The following is a 12,443-nucleotide window of genomic DNA, read 5'->3' on the forward strand; positions in this document are numbered from 1 at the left end:
CGAATGCGGTCGACCGGGCCGGTCGACCGCCACCCAATTCTGCTGAAACCCGAAACTTCTGAATCATGACAGAGAATCAACCCTTTAAGTTTGTATCATCTCAATGCATCACAGCCTGGATATTTCCATACTTGATGTTCTAGTATACACTTATCGTAACATTTCATAAAATATACTATGCATCTTATAAGTATGACATACATAGTCAAGACTAACAATTATTCGATTCGTATTCATATTACAAAGTTCACAACACAATTTGATTAATGAATGCATCCATGATGCTTTGCAAAGTAAACAGGTACACATACTAATTTAAATGAACAAACTTGTTGGATGATCATGGAATATGAAACTGCAGTGTACTAGTACACATTTTGTTAGTAAATATTACATGTCAATTTGTGCTGACTTTATTTGGTCATAATAACACATCTCCTGATATAAACAAGAACAAGACATTGTATGTTATTTAAAACAGCATGTTTCTTCATTGACAGTATCCTAGTTTTGCTTTTTTAATATATCTACATTGCACTCGTGCATTTTACAACCAAATACCATCCTAGTCATAATATTCATTCGCTGCACGGTGAGGGTTATACAATCAGGATCCATAGCACAAAAATGCATTTGATCAAAGGCTTTTTACCTTCTTAATACCAGAAAGGTATATCAGAAGTTACAGATTAGCAACGAGTATACAACGTGCCAACAAGAGAAAATATATAGAAGTTTGTGACCTAAAAAAACAGCCTTGAGTGGGTATATAACACAAAAGTCTTCCACCAAATCTTCTCAAGTCCACTAAAGAGAAGAAAACACATTAACAATGTTTAAATCCTAGACAAGCCAAGGGCATATCTCATTCATTACAAGCATAAACACACATTGTCATGAATGGTGTTTTAATAGTTTTTTTTTATAAATTTTGTACACAATAAACTATTATATTAATAGTTAATTAATGCATTGTTCCTATGGAACCTTCTATCGGGATTGACCGTTGATACACAGCCCAAACCATTAATTTTTTTTATTATTGATGGGACCAAATGGCTATTCATGTACCTTTATCTTTGGAAGCTCAAGCGGAGGCCCGTTTACTTATATTAGTAATTAAATTATGATAAATGATAAATATGAAATCCTACAGAATTTCATTAAATTTTTTCAAATGGAAATTGAAAAGAAATGTAGCTCCAGTTCTTTCGGAAATGGTAAGATCTTTGGCGCGAGAACAATAACAATTACCAATGACATTACTATTCACACAGGACATAAAAATGGATTCAAAATTTATCATAAAGGTAAAGAACCTTTATCATAAAACTTATCAATGATATTACTCTTCACGTGGGAATGCAAGAACAATTGTTTGTATGTGAGAACCTGTATGATGCCTGAGTAAGCATAGAAACAGCACGCAGAGCAGAAAGTCTGAACGATGTCATGGAAGGCATGGAACACACAGAATTGTTTATGGCATCACAACCTGTGGAAAACTTATCGATATACTACTACCAAGGTTATGAAAATCGCAAAGCGGAGTGAAGTAGTGAGCCACCGGTTAGGCTTTTGGGGCTTATGCAGATCAAAGCAAAAAAACGTCGGTGGATAAAAAAAGAAGCATCAAGAAAAAACTAAAAAAAAAAACCTACAAATGCATATTTGTAGATATCCTAAACAAGAAATGAACATGTATCAATCACACAATATTAACAAAAGACTAGTGCTTCGTCAAGCGCGCGCGGGCCCGGGGGGGGGGGGAGCAAGAAGGAGATGATGATTTGGGGTCTTACAAGTTTTTTGGATTCCTAATTGAGAAAGAGTGATAGCGGGATACAAGGGGTTTTAGGTGTTTTAAAGTATTATTAAGCTCTTTTTAATACTTTTCACTGTTTTTTTATGCTTTCTCGCACCTTCGCGAGTTACGTTGGACCATTTAGGATCGTTGAGCGTGTTGGAGCCGTTTCATATCAACTAGATCGTCCTGCATCAATATCGGGTGTACACAATGTTTCCCAGGTTTCGATGATCAAGAAGTATTTACGCGACGAGGAGCAGCAGAGAGTGTTTGACGCACAAGACTAAGAGATTCAGGCTGATTTGATAAACATTAAGATTCTATTTTATATTCTTGCTAGAGAGGATAAGAAGCTTAGAAATAAGATGATTCCTTTGGTTAAAGTGCAGTGGAACGGGAAAGGAGCTGAGGAAGCTTTTTAGGAGCGCGAGGAAGATATGCGTCGCAACTAACCACACATGTTTGAGCAGGTAAAATATTAACTATGATTTGTTTGTGTTCATATTATTTGTATAGCCACATTTACATTTAACGCTTTATACAACCATTTTGAGGCAAAGCAACATGACCAAGAACCACCTCCACTTAATATCATCGTCTTTCATCGCTTTTTCCCGCTATTTTCAACACCTGGAAAATTACAATGAAATTGCTAACACCCCCTAAAAACCTAAAAATTGCGATCAAATGTTAAAATTAAAGAAAAAACTGGAAACAGACTCTGAAAAATTCAAAAATTACAAATAAACCCCTAAAATATCTAAAAACCATTACAAACGACCCCTCTAAAATGTGACCTACTAAAGTTAAGAAATTACAAATAGTCCTCTTAAAAATTACAAATGCTATTGTGGTGTTCTAACACAAGTTATTGGAGTTAAGTGGCAAAAATTAAAATTTATTTGGGGTTTTCTACCAAAATTTATTCAGGAATGTTTTGATCATGATCATTTGACCAAACATGAACTAATGATATTAATTTGAAAAGTTTTCTGCCAGAAAGTTATTGGGGATTTGGTGAGAGTTTCAAAGATGTTGGAGGGTCAAACCCAAACTTATTAGGCGTTTGGGAAAATAATTATATCTTATTTTTTACAGAGAGGATAAATTGGTGGTCCTATGTAACTGTCTTATATTTAACTAAAAATAAAGTAGTGATTACTATTATGACAACATACTAGCTGTCAAATTAATATGAGACTATAATTGTAAAAGGCTAGTAAGTGAAAAAAAAACATAAACAAAGAAAAGAAAATATGTTTTTTTTTGTGAAGGAAGATAATTTAAAGGAGAAATTAAACCATATGAATGGGAATAGATGAAAAAAGAAACAATTTAAATGCCTCATTTATATATAAAAAGAGAATTGTGCTTTACCACTAGGCAAATATCTCAAACAAGAGGCATGTGTCTCTTCCTAATTTTAAAATTTTAAAATAAAAACTATCCACACGTTTGTTCAATGAGCCAAAAAAAATTATTTTGACTTCAGGATATTATAAAAAGAGGGATAATACAAAGGACTAATTGGTAGTTAAGCCATCTAAATTTTAATTTTAAAATTTGAAGTAAAAGGCATACATGCCAGTACTTTGCATCTCCTTTATATATAGAAAGATCTGAGTTTGGTTATCTAATTACAATCCCATTCCATTCCACATATTATGTTTAGAACATTATGAGGGAATTTAAAAGGTAATATTATGATCGTTTTTATGTCATAAGTCATTATTATAAGACATTAGTATGCTCATATTTATAAAAAAAAAGTGGATTATATAGCACACACAAAAAAGAAAAAACAATAGCCCAAAGGAAAAAAGTTTCTATAGTCAAACTTAGAAACATGGGCATAAGCGAAAAATAACTCATAGGAAAAAAAAAGATGTACAAATCAAAGAAACTAGGTCGACCTGTGCGAGCACGGGTATAACACTTGTTATTGTTAAGAAAATTCTCTTACATTATTTAATTGAAGAACTCCTTTACATTACCCGATCAAAAAGCTTTAATAAAAAAAATCTAAGTATGCTAGTGAACATGCACCATGCTAGAGAACATAAATTTCTTTTGTCTCTTTTAAATTGCACTATTATATAAAATATTAATTCCTAATTCAATTTCACTTTGTTAGTTTGTGTTCACTTATGTCTATAAACTTTAGCGTTATCATTGTGATTATTTTTGATGTTTGATTAGATGGGGTATGTTGGATTCTCGAAGTTGAGTTCTTAGAGTTAATTTTTTAATAACTTTCACTTACTATTCTCTAAAAGTTGAATTCTTTTTTATGTTTTTATCTCTCAAGTATAAAGAATAAGTTCATTCTCTTGATCACGTTTTAGTGGTGTTTCAAACATATTATTTGCTCAGATATCTGCTGGACTGTAGCTCAATGACAAAAGAATCTTTCTTATCATCATTGAGTAGATGTTTAAATAAATTCATCTAATTTAGTGCACTATATTATGTGCTGGTCATAAAATATATATTAAACCCAAAATAAAGGATCAAAGTATTTGACCCCGTACAACGCCCGTGCATCCCATCTACTACATATAAACATATATGTATGTGAATATATATATATATGCCGTGCAAAAAGTTCTATTCATTCGAAACCGTTAAAATTGCGGCGAGTGGATGAAGGGTCAAAACACGATGGGCTCACCCCAAAATTGGTGTGTTTAGGTTTAAGAACGTGTAGATCAAGTTCGACGGAGCGGAGCGAAAAAAACAATTAGGGAATGATGTGATTTTAGGCCGCGTCCTTAGGTGGGAATCTAAGGTGTCACCTTAGAATCACTTTTCCCATATACACACACACACACACACACACACACACACACACACACACACACACACACACACACACGTACATATGTGTGTGTGCGTGTATTGTACATCTACATGTACATATACATGTATGTGTGTGTGTGTAAAGAATAAAAGTTGACAAGCAAAAGTTGATAACCACGCCATCACTGTCCATGTACTGCCTACCTATTCTCTCTCCGCCTTTCTTTTTCTATTCACTTTATTTTTTTCAGCCTTCCTTTTGTTAGCATTTTCTTCACCTTTTATGATAGTTTGAAGCGTGAGTGTAACGCTCATTGCTCCTGGTTCTACATTTGTTGCATTTTTTCCTTGCTTCTAGCTTTCAATCTTTGGACGTGACAGATAATTGGTGGGGCTAATTGAATTGTAATTACTTTAGGTTTGATTGTTTGTCTCTATTAGACTTGCTCTGGATTGGCTTTACTTCTTTTCTTTTTTTCTTTTTCTTTTTCGTCTTGTGCCAGATTGCTTTTCTGTTACAATTGTTTTCTGAGTGAACGACATTGTAATATCCAGGCATCACATGGGGTAAGGACTGGTCAATGACATTACTCTTGTTATGGAACAAAAATTGGATTTGAAATTTATCATAAAGGTATTGAGAGAAGAAAAGGAACTCAGATGTAATTCAATTAAATGAAGTCAATGCATCTATAAGATGAAGCTACAGTTCAAATCCAAGCAGGTTCAAAAATATGTCATGTTTAAGGCTTTAAGCATATCCTTGAAATAAAACAAGTATACACGGAATATCTCTTATTGGCTTCAAATAGATAGAACCCATAAAGAATCAAATTTTTAGGGCCAACCTAGATACCGAATCCATTTCCGTCTTTTTAAGTAAGCATAAATAAATATGAATCTCCAAGAACAAATTTCATTTAAGCATTCAGCACATATCTTGCACCAGATTTCGTTGGCAGGATAAATAAGGGAAAACATACCTGTGTGGATGTATTTCAGAGCACGTAAAAGCTGATAAAGAAAAAACTGATAATGTTCTTTTGTCAAGTCATCATTAGCCTTGATAATTTGATGAAGATCTAATTCCATGAGCTCAAAAACAACATAAATATCTTTGAAATCCCTACTTGATGGGGGTAGCATAACATGTTTAATCTCTACAATGTCGGGGTGTCTTAAAAGCCTAAGGAGATTGATCTCACGAAGAATCTGAGCAGCATCAGAGATGTGCTCAAAGATATCATGTATCTTCTTGATTGCAACTTTCTCCCCATTGTGTATCAATTGCTGAACACACGACTCTGTAATTTCCTTTACCGATAACGTCCTGAATTTTGTATCTATTGCCATCACCATACTCTGTAAAGAAATCCATCTCTAGCAATTTCTTAGAATGAAAACAACGTTCATACTACTAAATTACTATTTGTAAGAGAAGACCTAGGTCAATTAACTCGAATAAATACAAATGTTAAATCAATATAATGCATCATTCAGTCTAGAAGCAGGAGATGCAATGACTTCGTTGTGAGTTGCCGATATTGGTAAGTGGAGAGTAATTCCACTTAAATATCTAATGCACCACCACTATGATACAACATGGTATCTCTTCATTGCTGCTAGAGACATCCCAATGAAAATCTAAACCTTAAAATTACATAATACAATCTTCAATTGGCTCATACTAAGTAACATAAATCCTAATGAATATCTGTTGATGTCAGATGTTTAACGGTAGGGTTTTGTGTGAGTTATAGTGTTTAGGGTCCCTCAGTCTTCTCAGTCTTCTTTGATGGATGATTATTAAGCAGAGAGTTCGATCCAACACACAAACAATACGTAAGAGGATCGGAGTTAGGTTCTCCGGTGGTTCCTCTGATGATCAAGTCAGTATTGATCTTAGTTGAAGAAAATATGAGTAATGTAGGTTGTAGTGCAAAAGTTGTATACCTTCATGTAGTAGACAATGCGCCTATTCATAGTAGATTCTGAAAGGTATTTGTGTAATCGAGTCCAAGCAGATGGCTTGATCAGCTGATACTTTACAAGTGTCAGCTTCAGGTGGTATGAGTCATCCTCATATTTATGACTCCAAGGGAGATGTAATTATGATTTATGGTTTTGACTGTGCATTTAACGTTATGGTGATTGGTTGTCGTTGAGGAGTTTGAGAAAGACTACCTTTTGTCTCGGATTTTCAAGGGTGGCCGAAAAAAGACGCCTTTCTATTTGGCCGTTTTGCATGATGACGCTTCTTGACTTTGTCAACTGAGTGATAACGCATTAAGTTGGTTTTAGCAGAAGGTTCTGAGTGAGGACGCCTTTCGACTTGACTCACTTGGGAGGAGCTGAGTTATGGTGTCCTTTGACTCAGTCTTCACAAGGTCGAATCGGATTGGTGTATAGTTAATTTTGAAGGGATTAACACTTAGTCATTTTTGTAATACAACAATATCCCTGGCCAAATGTTGGATAGTGGTTACTGGTTCAACTGTTTTATTTGCATATAACCATTCCAATCAATTAAAAGGTGAGAAATCAACAAACATTCACTTTCCTAAATAACAGCAAGGGAACCAGAAAATAAAGAATTAAATGTGATACAAGAAGCACTCTCAGGAGTACCAAATTATCCTGGTAAACCTAAATTTAAAAGCAAATAACCCAAAGGAGTTGGCTTGCCTGGGAAGCAATTATCTAATCAGTCAAGTTCAAGAGAGAACCTTTTTTACTTCGATCTTGCAGCATCTCTTTGCAGACATCGAATTTACTTCTTCAGCAATCCAAAGAGAACGAAAATGATTGGTTATCAGCAGTCCGTTAGTCAGAAAGAGATTAAAATCTTTGAAGAAGAAGAAGGAAAGGGATCGGATCTCAAGATGAGATAAAAATCAGCCGCATTTTCTCCATCTACTCCGGATCACAAATCCATAATCCCTTCAACATAAACAACAGATCCAACACCGCGATCATAGATGGGACAAGAACAACCGATGCCTCATCGGGATCCGATCTAATTCGATCCGATCGATCAGCTTCTGACTTGTTAATAAATTAATTAAGCGATAAGACAAGAACACGCGCTTTTTTCTTTCATTTTTAATTGTTATTTATTTATTTATTTATGTATTTACCACTCCTTTTTGGTGACGATGGCGACAAGGCGAAAAGAAGAAGGAAAAAAAAAAAGCAGAGAGAGAGAGAGAGAGGGGGACGGGGTGAGTTGGGTTACTGGGCCAGGGTGCATTTTATCCTAGTGGCAACAGCGGGTGCTTTGCATGAAGGCTTGTAGATTGGGCTTTTATCATTAGAAGGGCTAATTTGCCCTTTACTAATTTGATCTTAAAATTCAGCTTAAAATTTTGACACATTTGATTCTCCCCACACCTTACGTTTGTTCCTCCCTTTACCTGAACACGATAAGGCCGAAATTTTGTAATAAAATAGGTCTCTCATTCACTTTTCTATATTATCTTTTGATATTCTTTAACAAAATCACACCATTGAGTAGCCAAATAGAAATTGATGATGTCAGAGTTAAAAAGAGTGAACCACCGGAATGGAAATGTCTCCTAAATTTCAGCAAATGTAAATGTTGACAAGTCGTTGGTAAATATCATCCAGGCTGTGGAGCTTTACTCATAAAAGAAAAGAAAAAAGAGAAAAAAAGGAGCTGAATATTATTGAAGGAGACACCACAACAGCCGTTCCATGCAATCATCTGAGTATATTAACACATACTACATCCTAACTATCATCATCGCATTATGTCAACAATAAGCATGTTGGTAACATATAAACTATCTATTAAGAAACCATGACTGAAACCATTTCAAATTAGGCCAAAGTAATAATAGCGCAAAATCATGAATATATCTTCTTGAATTCTGCACCATATAGATTAATTTATCTTGAAATGAAAATAAAGATAGAAATTATTCATGCGGAGCAAAAAGGCATTACTAGCGTCAGATGACATACATGATACAAATGCTATGGGGGGAGCAACTTCTTAGAGAACTGTAAATACAAGAGTGAAGACGATACGATCTGGAGCTCTCCAGAGTGGGGCGGGTTTGCCCCATATAATCTCCCTCCAATTTTACCAGCTCCGTATGTGCATGCCGTTCTGGTACTGGAGAAAAACTGAGTGCATCTACTTGCTTGCAGATCTTGTTCAACTGTCTCAGGGAGAAAACCATGTTGAAGTCACCACCCTTTTTTTCCATTTCTCCCTGCAACACACTAATTCCAATGTCTGCTCCCCGAGAATTAACCAAGCCAAACAACAATGAGCTCTCAATGATAGCTGGTCTTGATATTCCACCCAAGGAGCATATCTGGAAATGAATATCAAAAGACCACAATAAGTATTCATAAGTTTGATAAGGGAACTGAAAACATCCTAAATGCTGTGGCAAGGCATTAACATTGACAAATTATTCGATCGATACTATACCACATAATTAGAATTGATAGTTTGATACCAAGGAATCGGACTGACAAACCTGTACATATTCCACTCCCATTTCAATAAGTTTGTCAGGGATATTATAGGATGAAAGTGAACTGAAAACTCCTCCAGATCCAGTTGGTGCTTGGAGAATCTCACATGAAGACTTCATTAGAATTTTCTGGCTATCTGAGCACAGGCTAACAATTGGTAGTTTTTCTTCTTCTAAGACCCAAACCTACACAGAGAAATTCATATTACCAGTCATTGAAATATATCATAAAATACTTGTTGCAATATAAGAAGAGGGTAAAAGAACAAACTAGCTGAAGGCAAAACTCATAAGAATCACAAATAAGAAGCTGCTGCATAATACACACCACCTCTAACATGTTTAAATCCAGCTCACGTGATGTGATTCATTGTGCTTGTGATCCGTCATTGAAACACAATGTACTATGATTTTCAATTCACATTTTAAAGCTGAATGGATCAGATTTTGCAACTGGCTCTTGCCAAATTGTTTTTTATTACTACGAAACCTGCTGCGGATTGCTAGGTCAGTGCACACAAAAATACACGCATATACACATCACACAGTAACATGCTCTATGCACCAATTTCTATCTTTTCTACAATAATAAGATGGATAATTCTCAATCTTTCCTGGGATAAAGAAGAAAAATCCCACACGACAGGTTGGTCCCAGGCCTGGATCAACTTTCTCATGTTTTTCTCCTGAATATATAGAGAGGCTGATGGTAAATTTCAACATGAACAGTTAGTGAAAATTCATAACTTCAAAGATAGAATTATTGGGCTACAGTAAGTCACTGTTACTAGCTATTTACAGTTTACTATGTCAAGCACTTCTGGTGCAAGCATATGCATGCAGGCAAGGGGGGTGCGTCAGCAATATGTCAATGAAATTCCATATACAAAATTACTAATTCAAGATGTACATAAATTACATACCTCCGCGACAAAACTTGAGTAAGCATCTCCTAATGATCACCCACTTTTGTAATACCATCCTTCAATTGGTTTGTTTGTATTTTCCATTATGGAGATAATTTTCTACAAGTGAGTAGCTTGCACCTCTCAGCTGGACAAGTTGAATTGCAGCCTCACTTGTAGGACCATGGAGGTTTCATATAGGGAGAAAACTTGTACCATCTCAAGAGATTGGTTTATTCATCTCCCCATGTGGGGTTATCACTATTCACTAGTCCTGATTCTCCATGTTAACCAGTAAATCCATAATAAAACATACACATGACATTTGGGTTCTCAAATATAAGTTACAAAGTTTAATATAATTAGAGAAATACATATATTAATAATATTTTGAAATCATAATAAGTTTTACATTACTTCGTATTTAACAGTTAGCAGTTACCACTTTTAGAGACAAGAACAATAACCCAAAACTAATTGGGCAAAGACTACCTAAATTTCAAAGTATTCTTATTAGACATACGTAACTATAACATAACTTTCTCGTTTACTCTCATACAATTACATTAGAAAAAAATTGCAGTAATTAATAGATCCATTTATCATTTAAAACCGTTATAGAAATAACTAGCAGAAAAGTAAGAAGATGATTCAGATGATTCATTTTAGAGGGTTAATAATTTCTAAAGAAACATCCTACAATAAGAAACGTCCTATGTATGTTTAAAAATTACTCTATGTTTTTCTAGTGAAATATAATTATCTCAATAATAATATTTTGGTACCATAATGAATTCCACACCTATATCCCACCCGATTTGGAAAGTAAATAATAATAATAATAATAATAATAATAATAATAATAATAGAGCTAATAAAAACAATTATAATAAATACTTTATATGATTAATTTTTCTACTATTTCATACTAAACTATTAATAATACTCATATCTACGAACTGGTGTTTAGTTGTTTACTAGTACCTTGGAAGACCACCTTCATCAAGAATTTTTTTATCAAGTATTTATTCTCTCTTCTATAACATCTTTGCCCAACATCAATCTCACTTTTCTTAATGTCACCAAGTTGACCAAGATAAATATTATATACGACAACTGAAAAGAAAACTGTAGGGAGTATGTTGTAAATAACTAAATATAAGCTAATACTATAAGACAATATGACAAATAAGGAATACTAACTTGAAGCAGAAATTCAAGTAAAAGGCATAAATAAAGAGATGAGAATAAAAGATAATTGCAAATCAATCCTCATCTAGCGGGCAGTTCTACCTTCTGAGTGTCTATGCCAAAGTGATTTCTATCTGCAAAAAATTCCTCATATGACTGTATCTCATGTGCAGGGGAAACCAAAATGACAGGAATAGATGGTAATCCTTGTATTTCTACCTGCACAGAAATATTTTCCATAAGAAGCATGTTACAGAGAAAACATAATAATTTGTTCAGAATTTTTGAACCTGGATTTGATTTTTAATCCTGATTTAGCTACTCAACTATAAAGGAATCTATTCGAAAATTGTTTAATTTTGGTGGTGGTCAAAGATAATGCTGCATCAAAAAAGAAAAAAGAAAGAAGAAAAAAAAAAGAACAGAGTTGTGTGAAAGAGAGTATAGTGTTTATAATTGTCAGGTGATCTGAGACCACGCTGGTTGGGAATTTGTTTCATACCGCCAAAGTTAACTTCGTTAGTTTACCTTTTGTCAAATGACAAAAATACCCCCAGTAAATTTTGTCAGAAACCCCAATAAGTTCCAAGCTGTCCCTTAACCCCAAAATTTGAGAAGTATTGAGTTTTTTGCCCTAACAAAAATTTTCAAAAATTACAAACAGCCTGAAAAGTCTGAAAATTGCAAACAACCGCATAAATCTGTAAATTGCAAACAGCCCCATGACAACTGTTTATAATTTTTAGATTTTTAGTCCCACAATCAGTTATCCTTAGTAGATAAATAACTTGATCTTTGCTTGATTAATCTTTCCAAATTCTTACCATGTGAATAATAACCTTGACTCCATGATAGTAAAAAAAACTATGCATTTTATTAATTCTTCTATTAAATTTTTGCACATGAGATGTGCATGTAATAAGCAGAAAATGTGTTAACATCTTGTAGAGTTGACTTTTTGAGAGAGAGAATGCAACTCATTATGAATCCTTTACTAGACTTTGTTGTCCTTCACTAGTCTGTGATGTTAGGAAAAATGACGCCATCTTTGCCCAATGCCATCCTTCACTGGATTTTGTTGTCCTGAACTCACTTTACTTAATGTCCAAACATCCTTTACTTGACTCCATGACTAATCCTTTTCTTAATGTCACCAAATCTAGTAGGATAGCCCTCACCACATGTTCATCTCCAAGAGCATTTTAGCAAAGTGACTCCCCTCATACCATATAT

The 12,443-nt window shown here is 34.3% G+C and overlaps 2 protein-coding genes across 3 annotated transcripts in view; both read right to left on the reverse strand.

Moving 5' to 3' along the window:
• Positions 1-7,766, reverse strand: part of LOC109827825 (mitogen-activated protein kinase 10-like) — a 29,779-nt gene extending 22,013 nt beyond the window's left edge. Inside the window, 2 exon segments of the mRNA XM_020394873.1 lie at positions 5,590-5,968; positions 7,333-7,766. Of these exon segments, the coding sequence (XP_020250462.1) occupies positions 5,590-5,968; positions 7,333-7,371 (418 nt within the window). The 5' untranslated portion in view covers positions 7,372-7,766.
• LOC109827991 overlaps positions 8,428-12,443 on the reverse strand; it is a 27,905-nt gene continuing 23,889 nt past the window's right edge. For both annotated transcript variants that reach the window (XM_020395043.1, XM_020395103.1), the window contains exons 8-10: positions 11,313-11,429; positions 9,118-9,300; positions 8,428-8,949 (exon numbers count right to left, since the gene is read on the reverse strand). In XM_020395043.1, coding sequence (XP_020250632.1) covers positions 8,578-8,949; positions 9,118-9,300; positions 11,313-11,429 — 672 coding nt within the window. In that variant the 3' untranslated portion in view covers positions 8,428-8,577. The remainder of the gene's footprint in view (positions 8,950-9,117; positions 9,301-11,312; positions 11,430-12,443) is intronic.

This window comes from Asparagus officinalis, chromosome 1, assembly GCF_001876935.1.
Source record: "Asparagus officinalis chromosome 1, Aspof.V1, whole genome shotgun sequence".
Lineage (NCBI taxonomy): Eukaryota > Viridiplantae > Streptophyta > Magnoliopsida > Asparagales > Asparagaceae > Asparagus > Asparagus officinalis.